A 27,414-nucleotide genomic window follows, 5' to 3' on the forward strand; every position below is an offset into this window, starting at 1 on the left:
TAGCTCACATCAGTATTTACATCTTTGCAATGACCTCGGTGTCCCATGGCGAAAATGAAAAGCATTTAAAATATTTTAAAAGTTTGACTTGCAGACTTCGGCATATTGCAAGAGCTCTACACGGAAATGTTAGGAAGAATTCCATCCTAAATCCATGAGAACAATAATAATATCCTGGACCTGACGTTCTAGTGAATTGTACCTTAAGAGCACTGTCTTCCACTGGGATGTCTGAGGGTAACCAGAGTGTCACTGGCATCATTAGCCACAGGCCTTCAGTGGAGCATCTCTCCCATTTAAGAATGCATTTTATCATCTGCATCTCTGGAGGACCCATGGCTTTTCAGTATGGACATCTATGTCCAAATACTCCATAAAATGTATCTCTCCTATGCCGGATGTCAGGTTAATCATGAAAAGGCTACCGGGGCTGATAAATAACTTCCACACTGTGCAAGCATTTTAAGGGAGTTAAAATTTAGTTATGGTGTCTTGTGTATCAGGGGTTTCAAAGATTCCTTCTGTCCTAGCCAATGGTAGCCAAATCTTCACCTGTTCTACTGATGCCTTCCTTCAAGGCTACAGTTTCCCCTATTCCCCCATGGCACCATGTTTAGGATATGTTTCTATATTAAAGCAATCTGAAATAAAGTTCCTGTAAGAAAAACAAGTGCATTTAAGGGTTTTTTTAAAAAAGTTTTTAGTCTAAGTTTTACATGTTATTTGACAATTTTAGATCTGAAAATTCCCAAGCTTTGTACAAATCCTAAAATAAGGTTTTGGAAGTTAGGTGGCCTGGGAACACAAGTTCTCCTCAGGCAGATGGTAAACTACTAACCTCAGGGCCAAAAGGGCCGTACTTGTGTCCAGAAAAATCAGGCTGCTCGGAGTAGAAGGCATAAACTGAAGGCCTGTGGGAAAAATCAGAACCAGCATCAACCCCAGGCTACACAGAGCAATCACACATAAAACAAATGAGCAAACACTTGAAGGGGGTCAGGGAGCACACAGGAAGGCAACAGAAAGAAAACAGGAGAAAGCAAAGTAGAGGAACACAGGAACATACCAATGTCATCATGAAACCCATCACTGAACCCTAACCTAAAAGAATTTAAAAACAAAATTCTTCCAACCAAATGAGTCTCCCACCCATGGTTAGTTACGATGGAGAACTTTTACTTCCTATTACTTCCTCTTCCGTTGAGCTGCACATCCACACCACTTCTCACTGTGGGAACTGGCAAGTGCCACTTCAAAGCATTAAAAAGTCACAATGAAAATATTCAAACATCACTGGGGACTCTGATCCTTACATAACAGAACATGGTGGCCACCATCTGAAAGAACTGACTATATTCAAGGGGATGGACACTCAGACTTAATGCCTCTCATTCCTTGAGATGCTGAAGATTGACTCCTTTATCAAAGCCAACAGCTTGCTTCAGGGCCAATGAAGTCACCAGGATTAACAGCTGGAATAATCCATGTAATTAAATGGTCCCCCGGTAACTGAAACCTCCTTATGGAAATAATACCTAAGGTTAATAAGCACAAAACTTTTAATAACATCAATCCTTGGCTGTGCGTCTGTGTCACCGTCTATCCACTTAGTGCTTTGTCCAGCCCTAGGCCAAGATGGAAAGGTCCTGAAGAAGGAAGAGAGAAGAAGAAAGGAGAACAAATACCTCTCATTGTCTGGCAGGGAAAGCCACTGAAGGATAGTTAGGATTCTCCGCTCGTGAGGGATGCTCCTAAAGGGGCATAAAAAAACAAGGCAAATCTATCAAGAGCAGGCACATATAATTATAAGACTGACAAAAGGGGTATAATCTTCATCCACAATGGCTTTTGTGTTTAAACTACCATTCCTCTGTTGAACATAATTACCCTAGGCCTGGTAATAGCATTAGGAGCTCTTGGCTAATACAGGACAGTGCCCTGTTAGGATGCTAGCAAGCTAAGCACTATCTTGACATGAGAAAAAAATAATCGCTCCCCTACAACAAGGAACACAAAATGTTCTGCTCTAAGATCAGACTGTAGAGGCTAATTCATGTTTAATACAAACTGGCACTAGTTTTATCACGGAAAATTATTGGGTAGACCATTTAAACCCTTAGTCTCAGGGAACATCAGCAAGATGGCTGGGAAAAAGATAGATCTTCACAACCATAGTAAATTACTAGGGTTAGGGATCCGCTTCCTCTACCTGCCATCAACACCCATTCCCCCAGATCCACTAAGCTCTACTCTCAGGATTTGATACCACCCCCCACCCAATCCTCTCTGTCTAAAGATGACCTCCAAGATCACAAAATCATGCTTACTATAAAATAAATCCTGTCATAAACATATTGCACCAGCATTGAACAAATGTGGCCCTGCTTATTATGTCCTATAAAGGAAATCAAAAGAGACTAAGCAAAGCCAGGTTAATCACTTAAAGAATTTAATCCTTTAGCCTTGGAAATCCGCTGTATCAGAACAAAATAAATTTAATTGCATATTTTGAATTCTTTCCTCACTTACAAAGAAAAAAAAAAGCCAGTGTCCCAGCCTATTCATGTAATTTATTTCTCTATTTACCTGAAAGCTGCTTTATTTTGTGTGTATGGTGTCACACCACAAATATGGACTCCTGGCATCGGTGGAGAAATACAAGGTAGCAGAACACGGGTCAAACTCAGAATGCTCACCCTTTGACAAGGCACCTACCTTTTGCAAAATGCTAATAGCAGTACCTATCCATAAGGTTATTGGAAGGATCCAAAGAGATGTGTAAAGTTCTTGAAATCATTCCTGGTTCATAGAAAGGGTTTAGGAAAATGCTAGCTTTTTAAAACCAAGTTAATCAATGTTCTAGAATGGAGGGGGTGGGGCTTGCCAGCCTCCACTCCTCACTGAGGAGCTACTAATAGTTGTGGGCTTCTAAAGGGAAGAGTCGGCTCCCTTTGAGGCTCTGACTTCTGCTAGTTCAACAATGCCAGAATGGATGGGCCCACACCCATGAGTATGTGGGCAGCATCAATAGCAACAAGTAGGCTTGGTGGGTAGGGTTTTTAAAACATAAAAATAAAAAAGTCATGAAGTCGGGCAGGTGGAGGGGTGGGGTGGATCTGGGGGGAGGTACAGGAAGGGGTGGGAAGTAAATATTATCAAAACATAGCATAAGAAATTATTAGAGAATGAATAGAAATGTTAAAACATTCTAGTTTATATAATCATGTGCTGGATTTCTAGATCTATAGAAAGAATACATTCATCCGTGAAATGTATATAAAAGGTACAATACGAGTAAGGCCTATATATAAACACAGATACAAGATTCTTCCGCCAAAAAGACTATGGTAGGGGTCACCCTCCTCTACTTGAAATAGAAAAGCAGAGGATTATTTTATCATTTCTTGAGTAGAAGCTCCACCACCGTGCTCCCACCTACCCTCTAGTGTTATACGTGCAACAGTGAAGACTCTGGAGTCAGTCCAGCCTGAGTGGGAGCTTGAATACTACATTTAACAACCTCAGTCTTAATGCTCTGATAGCTAAAACAAGGAGTTGGATGAGGTGGCCTCGAAAGTTTTCAATGTGCTTTGGAAATAACCTCACAGATAAAAAAGAGCTGGCCCTTAGGCATGAGTGTCACAAACACAGGGCAGAGAATTGCAAAGAACCTGACCAAGGGCCAGCAATGTCAAAGCAAAGGAAAATGGGAGGGGCCATTGTCTCCGGCAGCATTCACAGACAACAACATCATCTCAAGAACAAGTCCATAAGACACCATCACACACACACACACACACACACACACACACACACACACACCACAAACCTAAGAAAGAAAAGACACCTAACAACTAGAAAATGAAGGACTGACTAAATGAAGAAATTAATGGTGAGAGGCTATGTTGTCTAGTCAGTGCTTAAAGAGTTAATGAGAATAAAAAACAAATACCAGGGCTGGGGAGATGGCTCAGTGGTCAAGAGCACTGACTGCTCTTCCGAAGGTCCTGAGTTCAAATCCCAGCAACCACATGGTGGCTCACAACTATCTGTAATGGGATCTGATGCCCTCTTCTGGTGTGTCTGAAGACAGCTACAATGTACTTACAGATTAAATAAATAAATAAATAAATAAATAAATAAATAAATAAATAAAACTTTGGACTAGAGTGAGCAGGGCTGGGTGAGCAGGCCAGAGAGAGAAGAAAAGGTGTCTGAAGAAGGCTACAGTGTACTTAAATATAATAAATAAATAAATAAATCCTAAAAAAAAAAAAAATACCAGTTATTGGCTGTTCTCTCAGTACTAAGGAACCTATTAAGGCACTCTACAGAAGTTAACTCATTCTGTGTCCACAGCACCCTAATTATAATTCCTATTTAAAGATAAGACTATTGATATGTTGAAATGGTCAGTCACAGGCCCAAGTCAGTCACCTCACAAGTAGTAGAACTAGGATTCTATTCAAACTAAACACCTCTGTAGAGAGGGGACTATTGCCTCTGAGAACGAACTCAAACAAAGGAACGAAATGCAGTGTCAGCTGGGGATGATTTTGAAAGGAAACACTATCATTTAAGAGCAAGAATAAAATTCTAGACTGGAATAAGAAACTGTGCTTAAAAAGATGGCCTTTAAAGTCTAAACCTATGGTTTGAATCTGGTTTTATTTAAATTTAAAATTTTTTTTCAAAATGGACTATATGTAGATTCCCTTGATATATATTCCCTGTAAAAGTGAGAAGCCTGATCATATTTTATAAAGTTATAAAAAGCTTCAAAGGGGTCAGGGTTGGAAGTAAATGAGCCTGCTCACTTCCAGGACATGGAGATAAAAGAATAGCTGGAGAAGCAAAGACATCTTGGGAGCACACAAAAGCCACCTTCTTCTAAGTGGTTTCAAATGGGTGGAGAAAATTGTCATTCAAAGACAGAACACTGGGCCTTTTCAAGGAAGCTTTGTGGCAATTCCAGGGGGGTAAGGGTGAGGACTAAGTATTAATTATGTTGTTGGCTCCTCTCCATTCTGCAGAGCAGAATTCCCATATGCGCATCCGTGAGAGCCAAGGGTTAAAATCTGAGAAATCTGTGGGAGATTAACTTGGTAGACAACAGACCATTTATATTAAGCAGCATCAGTTGTAACCTAGCTGCACGTACCTCTCAAGTCAGGGACCGCTTTAAAAGGGAAAAGACAAACTACCTCTAAAGGGGCACCAGCCTTAGCTTCAGATCCCTCAAAATACTTCATTCTGAACCCCTCCAAATCTGAAGAGGCTCCCCTCTGTTACTGAATTTGAGACTAGAGAAAGCATCATTTTAGATTAATTTTAGATTAATCTGAAGCCTTGCTGGGTCCCAGCATACTGCTGCTAATAGACCAGTCAGATTTTTTTGTTAAAGCATAAAAAGCAAACATCCCCATGCTTGCTAAAACGGCTTTAGGTGGTTGGAATAAACAAAAGCAAACGATGGAAACATTACTCTGGGAATACAATCCCCATAAAAGCTGAAACAGATCTCCTTTCTTATTTAAAGGGCATTAAACATAATCAACATGTTATCAGGTATATTTCATTTGAAAGCTTGAAAATGCCAATTACTAGCCCTCAGTTACTTCCGAAGAGATGAACAGTCCCATCTTCTCACTGGGAAATTTGAGGAGTTTGGAGGGAGATGGGCTAAAATGGACATTTCCCCAACCCTGGTCTACTGTGTTGAACTTCCAAACTCTAGACTCAGCCTCGCAGCTGCCCCAAGACCGCACTTTGTGTCTCAAGTTGGGAATCAAAATAAATAAATGAGGAATGAACACAGTAAGTTGTAATATATTTACAAAGGATGATAACAGAAACTGCAGTAATCATCTGAAAGAACTACACACTCCTGGATGAAAAGCTGCCAAAACAAAAGTTAACAAGATAAAAGATGTAAAAGGTAGGTCAGGGAGAAAGGTGTCTGAGAAGGGGAGGGAGAGAGGGAGGGAGGGGGAGAGGGGGAGGAGGGAGGAGGGGAGGAGGGGAGGGAAGGGGAAGGGGGAGAGGAGAGGGAGGGGGTAGAGGGAGAGAGCATGAAGGGGGCGAGAAAAGAAGTAAAATGAGGCATAGAAAGAACCATTGAGGGGAAAAACAATGCCTAGAAAGTATTTTTTGAATCAATAAATTCTCATAAATTTGACGTATTTCCATTTAGCTGAAATGAAGTTGACTTAAACTAATGTCCCATCAATTGAAGCATACTGTAATTTTATAAACATTGACAAAATAAAAGTGACTTACACAGACCAAAAGAATGTCCCGGCTCTCACCCCTTGCTTGGTGGCTGTAATCCATAGCTAATGAGGGAAATATAAGAGGCTTTTAATACTTTCTGAGTTCTGGTCAAAGAAGAAAAAGACTAACATACATTAGATCTGATATTATACTCTACTCATGCCCACCATAAAATTCACAGTATTTCCAACCACTTTTCTTTCACATCTGGAAGTCAGACTCATTATTTCTCTAAATGTTATTTAATACATATTCTGAAAAGATTATCAAAAGCTCTGCTGCAATGCCACTAATTTCTGAAAAATATATTTCATCCCCAAAGTCTCTATTTTCTATACCTGTCTTTTCTGATCATTGTTTTAAGCATTACTTATGTGGCAGAATTCTGCTCATCAAAGGATGCAGGGGTAGACCATATGTTTCTTTTATGACTGCCGGCCTTCTGGAGTAGAGTCCCAATTTGGTACCCAGATGTCAGAATCCTTAAATCTAGCTTGTCATGTTTGACTTTAAACTAGATAAATGAGGGCAGGAAAAAAAGAGCTAAAACAACTACTTCTAATTTATAGCTTCTTCTACAATGCTCATCTAGCTTTTCTTTTCTTTTTTTAGTGAATGGGGCTCTAAGGGGAAGTTCCTAGGATAGGCTAGGTGAATGAAGCATTTCATGAGGAGTACTTTTAAATACTCTCTATGAACCAGCCATTGATGCACGCCTGCAATTGCAATACCAGGGAGTCTGAGGCAAGAGGACAAGTCTAGGATACACAGAGAGGTGAGGGTTAGTTTTGTTTTGGGGTTGGTTGGCTGGTTGGTTGGTTTGTTTTGTTTTGTTTTGTTTTGTTTTGTTTTTTTAATTCTTCCTAGCCCATGCTGATGAGAAATAAAAGATGAAGGTGCCCCGAAGCCAAGCTTCCCACTTTTGCATCCTGGACCCTGACCCTTGCTTCTGTCACCTAACCACAGCATGGGCATCCAGAAAGTTACTTCATTATTTCATGCTTTGGTTTCCTTCCCAACATAAATGGACTTTCTAGCGTGTGGGATGATGCTCTATTTTAATGAGTTAATTCACTTAAAGTCCTTGAACCAGTGTTTTAGCATTGGGTAAACAGTTCATTTCAGTCTTTTATTATTACACAATAGTGAAAATCAGTGGAATCCATTTACTTCAAGCATTAAAAACAGCTTACGGTGGCAAGTGTCCCACAAGTCTGTGGGAAGAAACCCTCTCAAAGGAAGAGAAGAGGCAATACATGAGGGGAACTATAGTCCAAGACCAAAGCTAACAGGATCCTTTTCACAGTCCATTGCATCCAGACTTTGGGAGTATTTTATGACCTACATTTTCCAAAATTATAGTGTAGCGTTCATGCTGATGTATAGTGTTATCTGGACAAGGGGAAGTCCTAGCTTTAACTTTTAGCTGACCAGAAGAAGGATTTGCAGTGATAGAAGATTGCAAATACAGTGTGGAGATGACAAGGAATGATGGTAAAGTTACTCTGACGGCCCTCAAGAAACCAAGAGTCAGGGTATGGAAGGAATGACTGGAACCGTTGGGTACATTGCTCAAAGGAGCCACTCAGATACTGGCCTGGCCTAGCTCCACCCTGCTAAGGATAACCAAGAGACCATTTGAGAATGAAGAAACGTTATCTTGTGAGAATGTGTTCAAGAAAGCTTGTTAAAATATGGGATACTTTCTCAATAAAATGTTGGTGTGTATATTAAACAAACAAACAACAAAAAAAAAAAAAACAATAGTCCTATGTTTGGTATATAAAGGAAGACACCAGAGGGCTGTCTTCAGATGCTATACTTTCAGGACATTCCTAGCCCCCATCCCAACCCCTGACCCTCCTCAGTGGACTGGCAAGCCCATTAATGTATTATATTAAAGAGTTTGGAATAAATCGCTTATACTGGTGACAAAAATCAGAATCTATCTTTTTACATAGAGTCTTTTATAGACTAGACTAGCCTTAAACTTATCACCTAACTGAAGAACCTGGTCCTGATAGCCTCTACCTTTCAAGGACATGTGCATGCCATTAGTCTCAGTTTTCTGTGAACTTTCTGTATTTTCCAGAAAGTATCTGTTGGAAATCATAATTTATAGCTGAAACATCCCAAAATATAAACTATTAGGACAACTGGAAGATCAATAAGTGTGTTTCTAGCCAGGCATGGTATTGTTCATCTGTAAGCCCAGCAGTAGGAGGCTGACACAGGAGGATTACAAATTTAAGATCAAATATTTTAAAAACACAAACAAACAAAAAAAAAGTGCCCTTCTAAAGAAAAAAAAAAAAAGCAAGAAAATGGTCCTTCCTTCTTAGTAGCTACCACACTGACTATATTTCTAAAAGGAAATGAGGGGCCTAATCAGAAAAGAACAAAAAAGTAAATATCAAAGAAGATATGAAACTAAATTTACTCATGTAAGCAATACTCATTAATTATAGTGGAATACAAACACATACAAAAGAAAGAAAGAAAGAAAGAAAGAAAGAAAGAAAGAAAGAAAGAAAGAAAGAAAGGAAGGAAGGAAGGAAGGAAGGAAGGAAGGAAGGAAGGAAGGAAGGAAGGAAGAAAGAAAGAAAGAAAGAAAGAAAGAAAGAAAGAAAGAGAAAGAAAGAAAGAAAGAAAGAGAAAAGAAAAGAAAAGAAAAGAAAAGAAAAGAAAAGAAAAGAAAAGAAAAGAAAAGAAAGAAAGAAAGAAAGAAAGAAAGAAAGAAAGAAAGAAAGGAAAGAGAAAGAGAAAGGAAACTAGGTTGGAAAGTTAAAAAAAAAAAATTAAAGGCTATGAAGGACAAGAGAGACATAGGAGAAAACCATGGGCTAAATACTCTATAAAAGATAATATATAAAATTATCCATACCAACATACAACTTTTCTTTTATTGTTTAGTGTATACACCAACATTTTATTGAGAAAGTAGTCCATATCTAAACAAGCATTATGGAACACATTCTCACATGATAACTTGTTTCAAATTTTGTTTTAGATTTTATCAAATTAAGGGGTTAAAAACATTTAATCTCATAGCATGAACAAAGTTTAGCAAATTCTGGGAGATTGAAGCATGAAAGGATGTCTTAAGTCAAATCCTTCAGAGGTCAGAAGTGTGGGAATTTTCAAAACTGAACGCACTAAAATGCTGGCCCAAAAAAAAAAAAAAAAGAAAAATGAAAACAACCCTCTACTAATTTTTTTTTAAATAGAAAGAAAAGTTTCCTGATTCAGCATTAATTTGGAGAAATATACGTTGTGATTTTTCTGAATTTGAAGGCAAACATACATTTCCTTAGACGTTGTTAACATTTTAAGCAAATAAACTGAGAAGATACTAACTGTGGACCTCCTGCCCTTAATCCCTTGCTTTTTCTCTAGAAGCCCAACGCTCTCCATTGGTGCCCTAGAAACTGTAATTTGGAAACCAGGCAAATGCAAATATGATAGTAAGGTCTTGCTGTGTTGCCAGGAATGCTAAGAATCAATAAAGCTTCCCCACTGCAAGCAGGGTGATCAATAGGAAATTCAACACTTCCCATAATTAACTATAATATGTAGGTATGGGAACAGGCAAGTTAAAAAAAAAGCTGTAAATATTTTTCAAAAATATAAGCAAACAATTATAACCCTTTTAGCATTTCTTTGCAAATAAATTGTCCTGTACAGTCAAAGTCACAGAGCTGGGTGGGTAAGAGTTTTGAGTGAGCAGAGGGGCAGGTCGGATTGCCAACTCTGTACATGAATACATCATAGATTTTCGTGAAGAATTTCACACATATCTGATGTATTTGGATCAGATTCGGCCTCCACTGCTCCCCCCATTACTCTTCGGTCTCCACCTCTACCCTCAGCAGAAGTAGACAAGCTCCCGAGAATCAGGAGTTAGGGAGAACCTGAAGGAAAGGGGGCAGGAAAACAGACCGTTGCAACGAGGCTGCAGATACGCAGGCCTGGGGCTGCCAGCGCTAAGAAGATGGAGCCCCACTAGCTTGTTTGCTTGTTTGTTTGTTTGCTTGTTATTCCTCTTCTTTTGTTTGGGTTTGGTTTGGTTTCCATTGTTTTTCTTTTCCATACAGGAGATATAAGCCAGGAAGTGTTCTACCATAGAGTTACATCCCCAAGCCTCTTTTTTTCCTCTTTTCCCCTCTGAAAACCCCCTATCCCATCCCTCCTCCCCCTGCTCACAAACCCACCCACTCCCACTTCCCTGTCCTGGCATTCCCCTACACTGGGGCATAGAGCCTTCACAGGACCAAGGCTCTCTCCCGCTATTGATGTCCGACAAGGCTATCCTCTGCTACATATGCGGCTGGAGCCATGGGTCCTTCCATGTGTACTCCTTGGCTGGTGGTTTAGTCCCTGGGAGCTCTGGGGGTACTGGTTTGTTCATATTGTTGTTCTTCCTATGGGGCTGCAAACCCCTTCAGCTCCTTCGGTCCTTTCCCTAGCTCCTCCATTGGGGACCCTGTGCTCAGTCCAACTGCTGGTTGAGAGCATCCACCTCTGGCTACTCTTATATCAACTTGACACAAGCTAGTGTCATCAGAGAGGAGGAAGCCTCAAATGACAAAAGACCTCCATACTATCGGAGATAGATAAGCCTATAGCTCATTTCCTTAATTAGTGATTAATGTAGGTAGGTTTAGTTCATTGTGGGTAGGGCCACCCTTGTGCAGATGGTCCTGGGTTCTAAAAAAAAAGCAGGCTTGAGCAGGCAAGCCATAGAAAGCAAGCCAGTAAGCAGCACCCTCTATGGTCTCTACATCAACTCCTGCCTCCACATTCCTTCCCCGTTTGAGCTCTCATCCTGACTTTCTTCAATGATGAACAGCAATATGGAAGTGTACACCAAATATACTCTCCCTTCCCCAAGTGGCCTTTTTGGCCATGGTGCTTCATCACAGCAATGGAAACCCTATGACAGATAGTTCAATTGAAGTCTGGAATGGAAGTAAGAGACCAGTGCCTGGTTTGCAAAGGAACACTTCCTGGCTAAGTACATCAAGGGCAGCAGGGGAGCAAAACTTGTCCTGACTCAAGTAACTTAAGACAGTGGTTCTCAACTTTGCTAATGCTGTGGCCCTTTAACACATGTGGTTCCTCGTGTTGTGGTGATCCTCGCCCCAACCCTAAAATTATTTTGTTGCTATATCACAACTGTAATTTGGCTACTTTTTTGAATCATAATCTAAAATTTCTGATAAGCAGGATATATGTGACCTCTGTGGGGGGTCATCACCCACAGGTTGAGAACCGCTGCCTTAAGCACTAGGACAAAGCTGCTGGGGGTGTGCTCAGAAGTAGATCACACACTTTGTATGCACAAGGCCCTTGGTCCAATACTCAGCAACAAGAACAAAAAGAAATACAAGTAGTGGGGGAGGGGCATCCTGTAGCCCTGTAATGGCATATGGGAAAGAGGCAGAAGGAAAAGGCATAAGAAAAGTAGGCAATAACTTGTACTTCCCAGCAGGCCCACCCCTCTGGCCTGGAAACTCACTCAAACGCTGTTGTGTGGCCTTTTGCCATCTCTTTTTGGAGCCTGCTTTTCTCACTTTAGACTGCAATTCATTCAGAAGGATGGGCACTGCCCCACCAATAAGAGTGGGAAGGAATTCAAGGCCAGGCAGCTTGAGAAGAACAGGAACACATCTGCTCCCCTTGAAAACGCCCAGGAAGTTTGACTTGAGAAGTCGGGAAATGAGCTTGACTTGTTTCTCCAATGTGCAGATTGCATCAGTGCAGTGAGGTTACATACACACACATGTCTGAGAGGCCTAACCTAAACACAGGAGTACTCCACTGACCTCTTCATCAGAAGTTGCAGGACTATATCAAAGCATTGTCAAAAAAGCGAACACCCTAAGGGACTCCATTAAAACACAAGTGAGATGCACAGCATCATGGGAAAGTGCATGACAACTTCCAATAGTCCACCCCAGATGTGAGCACATGGGGAGAGACTCCGGAGTGAGAGTGACCATGCCAATGGCTATTACATGTGAAATTAAGTTGTAGAAGTGATATCGTGAAAACTTTCTATAGAGCTTCAAAATTTCACATGAGCACTTCCTAAATCTTCATTCTATCTGCTAGGTTTTAAACAGCAACAAGAGGTGGCCCTTCCTCAGCATTGCATCTGACCTTGGTATTATTTAGCCAAATGTCTTATGTAGTTTCATCATTTGGGGAAAAAAATGAATGGAATTAAATTGAGTTACCAGTCTAATATCTTTATAAATAATTTTTCTACTCAAATGAACTCAAGTTATATTTTCACTTGGAACTTTATAAAATGTACAAGTCTAATAGACTTGCTTGTACACATGCTTCTAGAACATAAACAAATCATTCCTTACCGTGCTTAATGCCTACATGCTTCCAGAATATATGCAAATCATTTCTGATAGTGCTTCATGCTCTATATGCTGGTGTGCTTAGCAAATAGTTACTATAGCTTTTGTCTGCATGGTCAGATTTCAATACAATGAGTTTTGAAAATATAGCTCCAATGGCCCTTAGTATTCCCATGGCACCTGTCCTCATCAAGATGATAGACAGAAAGACAAACCAGTTTCACCACAAATCTTGGAGAGCATTAGGAGACTTGGTCAAACGTGTCAACTCAGGGAGCGAGCGAGGCAGCAGGCCAACAAAGTAGAACAGAGAATTTACTTCATGGGACAGGGTAGCAGATCCTTTCTGCTGGGTGTCGGCAGAAGGTAATGAATGCATGGACTTTTCTGCTGCTGAGTCATGTTAACCCAGAGGAAGCTTAATGTCAACACCAAGGGTTAGGGGATCCAATTACATTGGATTCCCATTTATCTCCATATGTCTGTGCGGTTCCTCAGGCAAGTTGTTTTCCATAATCAAATTATTACCAAAGACCAACTAGCAATAGTCAGATAGTGCTCCTATTTCTACCTTTTTATTTGCTCATAAAATATTCCTCTATCATAAACTTGTGAAATCTACCCTGTCAACAAATTTCACTGGGATCACCAACTAAGTCATCAAAGCCTTCTGGGAATCCAGACTGAATAAAAACAGCAAAGTCAGAACATCTATTATAAAGAGCCTTTTCTACAGGCATACAGGAAGTCAGTCAGTGTTTATTTAAAAAGAAAAAAAAAGAAGCCCACATTTATCCTTGCATAGTGATTTACCTATTAAGCGAGATGAATATTTTGACAAGAAATGACCTCCTCTCAGAAAGTGATACCTTGTAACAAATGTCTAACTTATACTCCTTACTCTGCCCATCTGTGGCAGTGAATGTTCAGATCCAAGCTGTCTCAGCGTGTTGGCTGTGTGGGGTAAGAGAGGATGCTGCCTTCCTCTCTCACACTTAGATAGACTGTGCAGAGGTCTAACAACCCACCTCCCTGACCATGGCTGTGGAGATCTGAGATACAACCATTTTCCATTCTCCCTCTGAACATCTGATTGACTGTGCCCTGGTCCATGTTCCTATGGTGATTCTGAGCCTTCCAACCTGCAGCTTGTACTCTTAAGCCCAGTTCTAGACAGTCAACAACCATGGTTTTATGTCAGTGCTTTTCTTGTGTCTGACCAAAGCAGGTTGCCTAACCATACAGTCACAGGAAAAACACCGGGGGAAGCTGCCTGAATTCAGCCTTTTGATTTTCTGCCCAAGTGTCTAAGGTACACAACAGTATCTCCTTCAAAGTGTCATTCTCTGCCTCAGTACTAAGGTAGGATCCCCATTATTACACCTACCTTGTATGATTGAAACGGATTAAATAAAATAACCTACAAATTTTTCTTGAGTTTTAATCCATTCTTTTTCTCCAGAAACCATTCTTTCTGTTTATGCTATCACTGGAGATCAACATACCTGGGAACTCATACTTCTTTTTCTTTTGCATTGTATTCCCAAATTTAATAAATCAATATTTGTTCATTCATCTAGGAGCTGTGACATTCAACCACAATACATTTCTACCACTACCATCCCCCAGAAGAAATTAGTCATCTCACACTTTTATCAGCATAACTTATGTTCACACATGTACATACATAGATGCACATATATATATATATACACATATATATACACACATATATACATATATATGTATGTGTGTACATATTATATTCCCACATGTATATAAGTATAAACATACAATACAAATATACCATATATACATATAAAAATGTACACATACATGAAATATCAAAAGATGAAAACACCCCCTTTTTACACAAAATCTTTCAAGGTCCACAGGTCTACAGACACAAAGAACTCAAGACTTACCGGTTGGGCCGGGCGTGGTGGCGCACGCCTTTAATCCCAGCACTCGGGAGGCAGAGGCAGGCGGATTTCTGAGTTCGAGGCCAGCCTGGTCTACAAAGTGAGTTCCAGGACAGCCAGGGCTATACAGAGAAACCCTGTCTCGAAAAAACCAAAAAAAAAAAAAAAAAAAAGACTTACCGGTTGGCCTCCCCACCATCTATGGTTAAACTTCTCTCGCCCTCGAAGATGGAAAGTAGCATCAAAGACAGGATCATACATTGAATTGCCAACGATTCCATGGGATTCTGGATATAAACCCTTTGTGTAAGAGCAATTTTATTGTTAAAATAGCATTGTGATGATCTATACATATTAGTTCTATCATCAGTTTTCTTAACATAGAAGGTTTTATGACAATATTAAATAAACCAGATCAAGTAGGATGTGCATAAGCCTTTGTTTTGAGTCCGTTCTTATACACATGAGTCGAAACTAATTTTAAGTCATTTTAGAAATTTAAGATGGAGACAAGAAATACAATATCTGTCTTTTTGACTGCTGAAACTTAACACACTGGACTTTTTTATTTCTTCCCTTGAAATGTATACATGTCTCCAAAGAGGATTTCACTTATCATTCTATTTCTTCTTCAAATCGTTAAGTTAAATAATCATAAGAATAGGAAAGTATGTTTGAAACAAGAAAATAGAGTTTGGAATGTTTGAAAATAAAAACATAGAAGCTCTGAAAGCAACATTCTTGTTGGAACGTTCAGAAGGCAGAGGATAGACTTCTCTGAAGCTGACAGTTGGATGGGACACTCGGTTTGAACGATGCGTGAAAAAGCTGTCATTTTAATCTTGCAACTCAGTTCGATCATTCACAAAGCTTTGAGTGTGAACAAGAGGCAAACGGAAGAAAACAGATTTCCTTTGAATCCTGAGCAATCTGGTCTTCAACTCCCCTTCAGGCCATCCAGCTTCGTCAGCTAGTTAAAATCTGAGTTTCACCCCAGAGCCCATGTGGAGAAAGGATAAAACTGACTCCCCAGAGTTGTTCCCTGGCTTACACAATGCACACTCGTGCACACACACACTTCAAGCAAATAAGTTTGACCAACACAAACCAGACTATATTCCAAGGGACTTTTTCTTTTGTTTCCATTTTTGTTTTTGTTTTCTCTAGGAGAGAGACAGAACATGAAGTGGGGGAGCAGGGAATGGAAATGATCTGGGAAGAGTAAGAAGACAAGAAAGGATGCAAGAAAAATACGCTGTGTGAAATTTCCAAATCATATATTAAAAATATTTTTTAATTAAAGCGTGTTCTATATTTTAAAAATTAACCCCTGCCTTCACGTCCTTCCAGGATTAAATTAAACCTTGGGAAAACAAACACTTACAGTGGCCAGCGTATACAGATTAGGGAAGGTTTTTGTAGGGTACACAGGCCTCATGTAGGGAGCATGGGTGCCACAGGACCCTGAAAGGAGAAAATGAGTTATCAGGACAAGAAAACCATCCAGAACCGCTTCATGCATAAAATTCATTTTCTCAGCTATGAAAAATACATTACTTTCTTTTTTTTCTTCCAATAATAAAATGAAATTTATTAAGGAGAAAGAGGAGGAAGAAGAAAGGAAGGAATGAAGGAACAAAGGAGGGAAGGAAGGAAGGCAGGAAGGCAGGCAGAGGAAAGGAAGGGACAGACAGACAGACAGACGGTGTTTCTATGCTCTGGAAGCCTATAGCAGAGCAATGACTACCTTGGATGAGAACATGGAGGGAGGGAATGACTTACGCAGTTTCTCAATGTTGGGCATAACCTTGCTGCCTTTCTTCATGTACGATGCACGGAATCCATCCACAGAGAAGATGATTAACGGAGGGCGGACAAACCTTAAATGGTAACAGGGTAAGTCTCAGAGAAACTACTGCCATAGGTATTCCACAGTATCTGGTCACAGTCAATGACAGGACCAATCAATATTAGAAAGACAGAAGCTTGGGCTCCCAACCACATAGCACTTGAGGCAACCAAGTTCAGAGTTAAACGGGCAATGTCACCATGACAAAGAGAAAGTAGTTGACTCTGCTGTTGTTTCCTACCTTACAAGCCAGGGCCTTTGGCAATAGTAAATAAATAAATAAACAAACAAACAAACAAATATGTTTTTTATCCAATTTTTAACCTGGAAAGTTCTTATGTCCTTTTTAAAACTCAACTCTAAGTTTCCTTTTCTATGATGTTAATTGATATACCTACTTCCTTTGTATTCATATACACATTATTGTATACCCTGTTTTTTAGTTATCTATTAATGGCTTCCCTTCTAGAGTTTTATGCTGCCCAGGACCTAGCTATATAGACTAGGACGCCTTCAAATTCATAATCCTCCTGCCTCTGCCTCTGCCTCAGTGCTGGAATTATAGGCATGTGCCACCTTGCCCAATTTTAATAAATACTTATCAGATGTATTAGTAAATTAATGAATATGTGAGTAATTATGATTAACTACAGTAACACTCTTTCCACTAGACCTAAGCACCATAAAAGCATTCCTTCAAGTTTCTTATAAAGCTGTTTTCAAGATGATTTAAATTATTAAGAATTGTTATAAGTCTATCAGCAAAGGACTCATTGATCCAAGTCAAACATGGTACTTTAAGGGTGTAGTTAGTCAGTCTTAAGAGAAGAGTGAGCTATGTATTATAGAGTTCTTTCTAATAACTTGAAGCTAAGTGAACAACTCTTAGCTTGTGCCTATTAGAAGTCATGTTAAAAGTAAAATGCATTTTAAGGGGGCCCTACATAAGCAGTCAGAAATTGTTTCATCTCATTCCATACATCCAAAGTATTGAGATGTCTATTTCTCCTTCCTTTTATGCCTAATTATGATTCTTAAGAGAAGGGAAAAATAGAGCTATCTAAACACTTAAATTCTGCATCCCGGGCTAGAATATATGCATACATAAATATTTAAAGACTAAATACTTTATGAAAACATATTTGTTGAGAATGTATTTTCTGCCAAGCATTGTAAAGGCACATGGAGTCTCACAGTTTCCTGGAAGTCACACTTGAGCTCTTAGGTATCACTCAATGTGGCTGTCGCCCTCTAAGTCAGGCCCTTAGCAGAGAAGCAGGTTTTTGCCTGATCTAGTAGAAGCTACCTTCTTGGAATAACAACTTGAGAAGATCTAGCATCTCCTTTTTCCTTTTCCCTCCCTCATGCACTAACAAAGGCAAGAACAGATCTCCGGGGAAACAACTGTGGGGGCTGCACAGTGTTAGGGCAGAGAATGGTGGCAGGAAACGCAGCCTCCGGAGATCAGCAGATGCACTTTGGTGGATCACAGCAGACACTGAGACTCCAGCATGCACAGCAGTGACAGGAAAAAGAACATCAAAGCTACAAGATAGGACTGGCAGCATGGCTCAGCAACTGACTTGCTTGCCTGCAAGCCTGCCGATCTGAGTCAGATCCCTGGAAGCCATATACAAGATGAAAGAGAGAATCAACTCCACAAAGTTGTCCTCTGACCGTCACACACATGCTATAGCATGCATGATGGCATATACACCCTACACACACTATCACATAATCAAGTTTTATTTTATTTTTTAAAACCCTAGAGATAGCTTAACTGGCAATATATTTATAAGAATTCACATAAGATTATATAGAGAAGGGGATTTCTGTCTTAAAATGTGTGTCGTCATTTACCCTTTGTGATGGCTTATCAGGGGATGTGGAATACTTCATAATATCCATGAGACAAAATATACTCACCCTGCAGGGCATTCGGGGACTCTTATTTCTTCACAGTCATCATCTACCCAGTGTGATTCTCCTACAAGAAAAAAACGGGGACATTTATTGTGAGTCTATTTATAGGTGCCGCCCAGAGAGTAAGAGTGCAATGCCAGAATCTGTGTCCTCTTTAGTACTTGTTTATGGGACACCATCTAAAAAGAAATTCTGAAATAAAGTCTAGTGTCTACTCTGGCTTTTAAAGTACACCCATACATGGTGGGAAAGCTAAGATTTAATAACCTCAAATGGTGTTTATTTCAGCTTTCAGCTCCTAAACGGTTTGTAGATTTGAAAAAAAAAAAAATGTGGCGTCAGTGGACAAAATTTCATGTTTGTTTCTTTCTAAAAATAAACTGTTTGGTCATTAGATGGAACATTCTCTCCCCTGCCATGAAAGATCTCAAAGCCATAGAAAGCACAACACAACTTCCCTTCTGGAGGGGAAAAGGCTGATGTTGTTATAATAATATCCGAGGATAGCAGATAAAATATTACAAGAAAGACTTTTCTGATGAGCACGTGTATCATCTTGGATTTACAAATCAAAACCCAAGCTGTCTTTCCCTCTTAGCTTGCATCAAGATCAACTGAGAATATAAGTCCTGCATGTGTGGCAGCTACGGGTCTATGTCAGGTGTCTTTCTCTGTCACTTATCTGTGGAGGTTTGAATAGGCTTGGCCCCCTTAGATTCATGTGTTTGAATGCTTAGCCCATAGCACGTGGCACAATTTGGAGGTGCAGTCTTGTTGGATGAAGTATGTCACTGTGGGGGCCAGATTTCAGTTCTCCTATGCTCAAGCTATGTCCAGTGTGGCACACAATCTCCTGGTTGTCTGCAGATCAAGATGTAGAGAACTCTTGGCTTCTCCAGCACCATGTCTGCCTCCATGCCACCATGCTTCCTGCCATGATGATAATGGACTAAACTGCTGAAACTGTAAGCCAGCTGCAATTAAATGTTTTTCTTTATAAGAATTACCTTGGTCATGGTGCCTCTTTACAGCAATAAAACCCTAACTAAGACACTAGCCATCTGATTCTCTGAGACACAGGTCTTTCAATGAACCTGAAGTTTGTGGATTGGCTAGACTCCAATGAGACCCCAGGATCTGACCGTCTTCATCTATCACCTTGCCTAGCTTCTTACATGGATTCTAAGGGACCTGAACTCAGGTCCTCATATTTTCACAACTATTATTTCCTCAGTCCAATGTTGATATTAAATTAGGGTTCTGTTGTGGTTTATACACAGAAATCCAGGAACTGCAGTATCCATTTCTAATGTGGCAGTGCTTAAAGTGGCAGAATCTTTGAGAGGCGGAGCCTAGTGGAAAGAAACGGGGTTTGTGGGAACACCATTCTCACAAGGAATTGATTCATGTCTCTTGGAACTTCATTGGATCCCACAAGAATGAGGCATCTTCCTTCCTCATGACAGAATATGCCTTGGTACAATGTAGCCCAATAGTCATCATTGGAGGTCAAACAGAAGACGCCTTCCAATAGGGAAGGCCTCTACACTGTGAGTGATCGTATCCAGCAAAAGACCCATCCTCTGATATTTTGATATAGCAACATAAAAGATATGGAGCTGCTATTCTTTGGGGGAAAAAATTATCCATAAGAATTTACCTTAAGTTTCTCTAAGACAGACAAAAGTTACATATTGAACAGGCATAAAAATTGTGACCAATATCCCACAGAAACTTCTCCCGTATAAAGAACATTGGAAGTCTTTCACAGCCCAGAACCATTTAGCTGTTGGATGACCAGGCAGGCTAGGAAATAAACTAAATTAGCTTTACCAAGCACAAGTAACTTAGGGTGGCCACATGAAGCTCACAAAGCATTGAAATAAGAATTCAAACCACCAAAAATGGCCTTAACCTGTCACCATCCGGTGACAAATGATATCCAGGCCTTTTTTCCTTGTACCCTTTGTGCTTTCCTGTTATATTTACTGCATAAAGATTAAAAGAAAAGGACAAATAAATTCTTGATGAATGAATTTCAAAATAAAAGTATAACTCTTAGAGTAGAGGAAACTTCCCAACGGGGAAGGAAGGTTTCCAGGTCCATTTATACCTTACAAAAAAAACTTCCAAATTTTCTTTCTTTCTTTTAAAAATAATTTATTGCCATGCAGTGGTGGCGTATGCCTGTAATCCCAGCACTTGGGAGGCAGAGGCAGAAGCAAGCGGATTTCTGATTTCGAGGCCAGCCTGGTCTACAGAGTGAATTCCAGGACAGCCAGGAGAGCACAGAGAAACCCTGTCTTGAAAAAAACCAAATAATAATAATTATTTTTTTTTATTTCATGTGTATGAGTGTTTTGCCTGCATGTATGTCCATTAGAGGGTATTGGAATCAGAGCTCCCTAGAACTGGAGTTACAAAGAGTTGGGAGCTGCCGTGTAGATGCTGGGAATTGAACCCAGGTCTTCTCGAAGAACATCCAGTGCTCTTAACCACTGAGCCATCTCTCCACACACACACCTTTATTTCTTAACTAGGGGTTTAATTCAGGGTCTTGCACATGCTATCACCCTGGCCATTATCTGAAATCATTTAACAGAAATGCTTTATAAACATTCTATGCCAGGAAAAAGGCTAAATTGAGAAAATAAGAGATGATGTAACTTATAGATTAAAAGCCATGGGGGGTTGTTTTGTTGTTTTGTTTTGTTTTGTTTTGTTTTGCATAAACACCTTTAAGTGACTAGTATGGTCCCTGAAATGCTTTCATATCAGGAGATATATCTTTTATGTTTTCTGGAGGCCACAGACCATTAATATCATAAAAGCATTGTATTCTACCATCAACACGCTTACATATATACATACTATATGCGTGTTGATAGTAGAATACATACTATATATGTATTCATACATACTATAGTAAAGCTTTGGGTGTAACTGGATCTGTTCATGCTTTATTGTCTTCACTAGCAAGCACATCGCGTCCTGGGCTGATGTTGGGGTCTTGGCAAACAACTTACATGCACTGGGAACAGAAGTCACACTCCAGTGCTTCAAATGACTCTGTGATTTAATCTTCGCCAGAGTTTCTTTCCCTGCTGCTATGATAAAATAGCCAGAAAATAACATCTCTGAGGAGAAAGGGTTTATTTCAGTTCATGGATCAAGGCGCAGTCCACCATGGAAGGGAAGGAAGGCAGCCAGGGTTTGGAGCAGCCTGCCTCACCTTGTTCACACTTAGAACACACAGAGCCAAATACTGCATGCTAGTACTCAGCTCCATTGTATACGGTCCAGGAGCTCCTGCCCAGGGAATGCATCAGCCCACAGTGAAGATGGATCTTACTGGTTAAATGCTCCTACTACCCTGTCTAGATCTCAAGGAACACTGTGGGAGAAGGTGTGAAAAGAACATAAGAATATACAAGATAGAAAGAAGAGCTGTAAAATGTTGTCCTCTGAGCATGGCATAGCCAGTGCAGTCATAGACCCCATGAGGCTGCAGTTGCCTGCAAAAGACTGAGGTTGGCTGCTGCTGAATTCTAGGGGAGGGGCAGGGTTTTATTCAGTGGGACTCAAAACAAAACAAATTGATGTAAATGTGGGAAATGTCCTTCCAGGGAGGGGAGAATAGGAGTACAGGTGAAAATGAGTGGAAAACGGCAGAAAACAGCACTATATACATTGTGTGAAACTATCAACAAATTCTATACACGTTATTTTAAGAATATGTATCTTGGAGGCTGGAGAGATGGCTGCTCTTCCAGATGTCCCAAGTTCAATTCCCAGCAACCACATGGTGACTCATAACCATTTATAATGTGACCTGATGCCCTCTTGGGAAGGAGCTCTTGCTCCTTCGCCTGCTTGCCGCGTGAGACTGAGTAACTGCTAGATCCTTGGACTTCCATTCACAGCTGCGACTGAACCATTGTTGGGAATTGGGCTGCCGACTGTAAGTCATCAATAAATTCTTTTATCCATAAGTTCTGTGACTCTAGAGAACCCTGACTAATACAGAAGTTGTTCAGAATGTGTCTTGGGGGCTGAAGAGACTCCTCAGTGGTTAGGAGCATATACCTAACCAGGACACAGAGGGCTCAGTTTCTATACCTGCAGAGTAACTTACAACCACCCAGAACTCCAATTCCAAGGGATCTGACACCCTCTGCTGACCTCCATGGTAGCCAGGCATGCATGTGGCTCACATACATGCATTCAGACAAACTTCTCATATACATAAAATGAAATTTAAAAATCTAAACAGTGTTTTTGAGAATATGGGTCTTTCCTCATCAATTAAAGCAATCGAGGAATCAAATTAATTCCCCCATATGTATTTAAAGAGACCCATCTCCCGGGTGATTCTACACCATGTCAGGTTAGCCACCATTCAAGCCAAGGCAAGACTCACCTATGACAGTTTGTACTGCCAATCCCAACCCCAACTCCCTGACCTTCACACATGGTTTTCCTATAGAGCATTTTCTCAATAAACTTCATGAAACAAATTCCAGGCTCTAGTACTAAGAAACCTGATGTTAACCAAGACAGAAAGTTTGGAAACATCTTATTTATCTAATTTTTAAATTCTGATTTCCTTTTTGTTGCTTCAAAACAATGAAATTGAGAAGACAACTAAGAAAGAATATTAAAAAATATTACAAAGTATAATTCAGAGGATGAAAAAATGGCCCAGTGGTTAAGAACACTTGTTGTGCCGGGCAGTGGTGGCACACAACTTTAATCCCAGCACTTGGGAAGCAGAGGCAGGTGGATTTCTGAGTTTGAGGCTAGCCTGGTCTACAGAGTGAGTTCCAGGACAGCCAGGGTTACACAGAGAAACCTTGTCTCCAAAAACTAAATAAACAAACAAACAAACACTTGTTGCTCTTTCAGAGGACTCAAGTTTAGTTCCAGCACCTACATGGTGGCTTATAACCATCTGTGAATCTCGTTCCAGACAATCTGACACCCACAGGCACTGCACACACACGATGCATATATATTCATGCAGGTGAAACACTCACACACATAAAAGAAGTAAATCAAAAAAACTACAATTCCTCTGACCTCCAAATTTCAACAGCCAAGGTATTATAGCCAGAAAATTTAGGATGCTCGGTGCATGCCCAGTGTTTAATGTCCCAAAGTGGTCTAAAAGCAGGTACCTTTGCAGACCACTTGGTAGTTGGTACAGCAGTCTCCCCGGGACAAGCAGTCTTCTGAGCAGTGACAGGCATTTTCCTCATTTCGTACTTCCCCACATCTGTCTTTGGTGCACTCCCAGCCTCGAGCTGAAATCAACACAAGGAAACACTCTTACCGCCTCGAATAAACCAAATGAAAGAGGCCACAGTTGCTTACAAGGGCTTCCAACAAAAAGAGCCAGAAGCCCACATCGTTGACTCTGTTTGCAAAACCTGAGTCAGCCAGAGGCCAAAAAGGCATTTGGAGAACTTACAGATAGGATGAATTTCTAATTTTTCAAAGCAGAGGGGAACTCACAGCACAACTAAGTTCTCATACAAAGGCCAAACTCAGAAAGTCAGACAAAGGATCCCCACCCTTCAAGAATGGCCCTAAGACTATCCAGAGACTACCCCACCCGGGAATCCATCCCATAGTCAGCCACCAAACCCAGACACTATTGCATATGCCAGTAAGATTTTGATAAAGGGACTCTGGTATAACTGTCTCATGTGAGGCTATGCCAGTGCCTGGCAAATACAGAAGTGGATGCTCACAGTCATCTATAAGATGGAACACAGGACCCCCAATGGAGAAGCTAGAGAAAGCACCCAAGGAGCTGCAAGGGTCTGCAACCCTATAGGTGGAACAACAATATGAACTAACTAGTACCCCCCAGAGCTGTGTCTCTAGCTGCATATGTAGCAGAAGATGGCCAACTAGGAAGAAAGGCCCCTTGGTATTGCAAACTTTATATGCCCCAGTACAGGGGAATGCCAGGGCCAAGAAGTGGGAGTGGGTGGGTAGGGAAGCAGGGGGGGGGGAGATAGGAAACTTTCGGGATAGCATTTGAAATTTGAAATGTATATAAAGAAAATATCTAATAAAAAAAAAAAAGAAGAATGGCCCTGAGTACCACAAAAGAGAAAGACCATAGAGAAGTATCAATGCCCTCAAACTCCCAACCAACCAAAATGGCCGTCTACATAAGGCCTCCTAAAGAACTAAACGGAGATAAAATAAAAGGAAATATCACTCCCAACTGAGCGATAAGTCAGGGTTCAGTTCTTCAAAGAAACATTTAAAAAAAGGAAACTTTTCACTTTTATCAGAGTGCTAGGGCCATATTTTTAATTGATTTTTTAAACAACTAAAACTTTTTAAAAACGTTATCAGTCACTATTCTATTTCATCTCAGATGTAAGACTGTGAGATTAACCACCACACTCTAGGTGATCAATGAATATCTATTAAATGTCTTTAGAAGGGTGGTGGAAATGGTCTATGATTCTTGAAATCGAGGACTGTAGCGTAAAGAACTCTCATGGAGAGTCCACATATTTAGTTTCCTCAATTCCCATCATTGGTCTGTCTCATTGCTTACCATCCTCTGGGTGCTAAGAGTATAGTGAAGTGCCAAAGACAAGAGCTGCATCCTCCTGGAGCTCATATCGAAGACAGAAAGACAGACCACATGTAACCAGCAGCTGCCATCATTCAGCCATGGGAAGGGAAGCAAAGGTGGGGAAGAAGCAGTAGAGGGCATCACAAAGAACATCTCTACCCTGAAGTACACTCGGACACTTCAAGCCTTCATCCTCTAAGACGTGTGCTCAATAGAAGCAAGGATACTCTTCTAAAGCAAGGCTGCTCCTTCTTGACATTCTGCCAAGAGGAGCCCTTGCTGGGTGATTGAATAGACAGAGGTAGAACAGTCAATGAATTCTGCTCCAGTTGTTTCTTAGAATGCTATGCTGCCATTTGAAAGCATAGTGTTTAAAAAAAAAATACTGCCTCCCACATGATTGCGTATATAAATACACACATATATTTACATACAGTATCCAGACACCCTAAACAAAGAGAGTTTATACTGAAACCTTAGGCTTGCTTCCTGTATTGGTATAGCAGAACCTTAAGAAGAAACGTTCTTTTTCCCTTTCAACTTTTTATGGTTATTTGACATTTGATTCTTCCACATTCAATACACGTTGGCTTTAGACATCAGAGAATAATGTGCTTTACAGAATGTTGTTATAGTTGGTATTAAACTAGGAAGAATGGCGTGAGCTATATTCAAAGAGAGCTAAGCTAGAATTACAGATGCATTACATTTTACAGAGTTTTCAGAGCAGAAAGTTGGAAGGTTGACTTAACTTACTGGGGACAAGATGCTCAACATAAAAGGTTCTAAAATCCCCAGTGCACATCAGACACAGATTGCAGGTTTGCACTTATGTCTTAGGGTCAAAGAGCTCTGAGTGGTGTCTAGTCCACCCATATACTCAATGTACAAAGAGCCTCAGCCCTAAGCTTACAGAACTACAGCTGAAGAACATGGTTGAAACTCTACAAGAAATTCATAACAAAAATGTGTCTACATGCTTAGAAAATGCATTATGCAAAAAAGTAATCTAATGAGGCCCTTATATTTTGCAGGCTGTAAGGAAAATAAGTCCCAGTTAGGGAGTTTATGTTGATTTTCCAATAAATCAGGAACTAAGGCAATAATGTCTCATGAAAAAGATCAAATAGCAATGGTTAGTTGGGCTTTCCAAAATACCACCCATGCACAGAAGTAATAATTTGTCAAGGGAGTTAAGAAATCAGTTTCCAGTGTTCAAAGCAGGGATTCTTGCCATTCTTCTTAGGTAGATCACATGAGGTTTTTGCCCAGGGACAGAGACATGGTAATGAATATGCAAGATGCTCCAAAGAGCCCTATCTAAAACTGTTTGACTTTGAAAACAGAGTCAGTGTGATAACAAAATCACAAAGCTTACTTTTCCCTGGACTTGTGAGCATTTATATGTTCTAATGACCATTCCACTACAGGATAAATAAAATCAGGGAATTTTTAGAAGAAGATTTCAGAGCTGCCCATAGCATAAGACTCCAGATTGATTCCATAAATGCTTTCCTTTTGCACAGAATACAGAGAATTGGTTTTAAACCTAGTACTTTCAATCTACAGTAACCTGAAATTGGAAAGTGCCTTCTTTGACTGGGACAAGAATGGTTGAGCCAAGTTATTGTACATACAACCTACATTCTACATACAACCATCAATCATTCAAGAAATGAACTAAAACCCTCTATGTGAAAAAGCCAAAGCAGAGGTGCCTAACAGCTAGGTGTCGCTGAGCCTTATGCTAGAAGTGAGAGGCATCCAGAAGTCAAATACCTGTTTTCAAGCAGAGCTCATCAAAATCATGGCAGCAGCTGCTGTAGCTCTTACATAGGTTGTCACACCGACAGTCAGGAGGTCCAACCTCTTGAAGCTCAAAGCATCTACCTTTGCAGGATCCAGATGTGTTGGTCCATGGAGAGTCAGATAACACTGCCGTTCAAATAAGAGGCAAAAGACAACAGCTTAGGGACTAGCCATGTCACCAACGCAAGAGTGGTACTTAGAAGCAATTGGGGTGGAAATGCAGTCAAGCTCTGGATGAGCAGCCTGGCTTCAGTGCCAGCTCCCTGGCTACCTCAAGCATGTTGCCCAACTTATGTAAACCACAGTTTCCTTATCTATAAAACGGGAGACTCATAAAACCAGTTCCAGATTGAAATGAGAACTGAATGAAATAACCTGTGTGAAATGCATGTCAGGATAGCAAGCATATACAGAATAACAAATGTTGACTCTACTCATGATTACAATTATTAGTACTACACACATGTAATGGTGAGTGCTGCTACGCACCAAACTAAAAAAAAAATCAAGATATGAATTTAATAATACATATGCAGAACCTACAGTCAAGAATATTCTAAGAGCTGAGGCTGATACCTCATCTCAAAAAAAAAAGATAAAAATAGGTGCCTAAGAGATGGTTCAGGATTAAGAGCACATACTGTTCTTACAGAGGATATAAGT

The 27,414-nt window shown here is 40.3% G+C and overlaps 1 protein-coding gene across 7 annotated transcripts in view; it reads right to left on the reverse strand.

The window, feature by feature from the left end:
- The window catches only part of Enpp2 (ectonucleotide pyrophosphatase/phosphodiesterase 2), a 114,111-nt gene that overhangs the window by 44,594 nt on the left and 42,103 nt on the right, over window positions 1–27,414 (reverse strand). For all 7 annotated transcript variants that reach the window (XM_029469429.1, XM_029469428.1, XM_021182711.2 and 4 more), the window contains 9 exons: window positions 26,722–26,877; window positions 23,519–23,644; window positions 18,345–18,405; window positions 16,352–16,449; window positions 15,954–16,033; window positions 14,750–14,869; window positions 6,280–6,335; window positions 1,686–1,751; window positions 839–911 (listed from right to left, as the gene is read on the reverse strand). In XM_029469429.1, coding sequence (XP_029325289.1) covers window positions 839–911; window positions 1,686–1,751; window positions 6,280–6,335; window positions 14,750–14,869; window positions 15,954–16,033; window positions 16,352–16,449; window positions 18,345–18,405; window positions 23,519–23,644; window positions 26,722–26,877 — 836 coding nt within the window. The remainder of the gene's footprint in view (window positions 1–838; window positions 912–1,685; window positions 1,752–6,279; window positions 6,336–14,749; window positions 14,870–15,953; window positions 16,034–16,351; window positions 16,450–18,344; window positions 18,406–23,518; window positions 23,645–26,721; window positions 26,878–27,414) is intronic.

The sequence above is a fragment of the Mus caroli genome, chromosome 15 (genome assembly GCF_900094665.2).
Source record: "Mus caroli chromosome 15, CAROLI_EIJ_v1.1, whole genome shotgun sequence".
In the NCBI taxonomy this organism is placed as follows: Eukaryota; Metazoa; Chordata; class Mammalia; order Rodentia; family Muridae; genus Mus; species Mus caroli.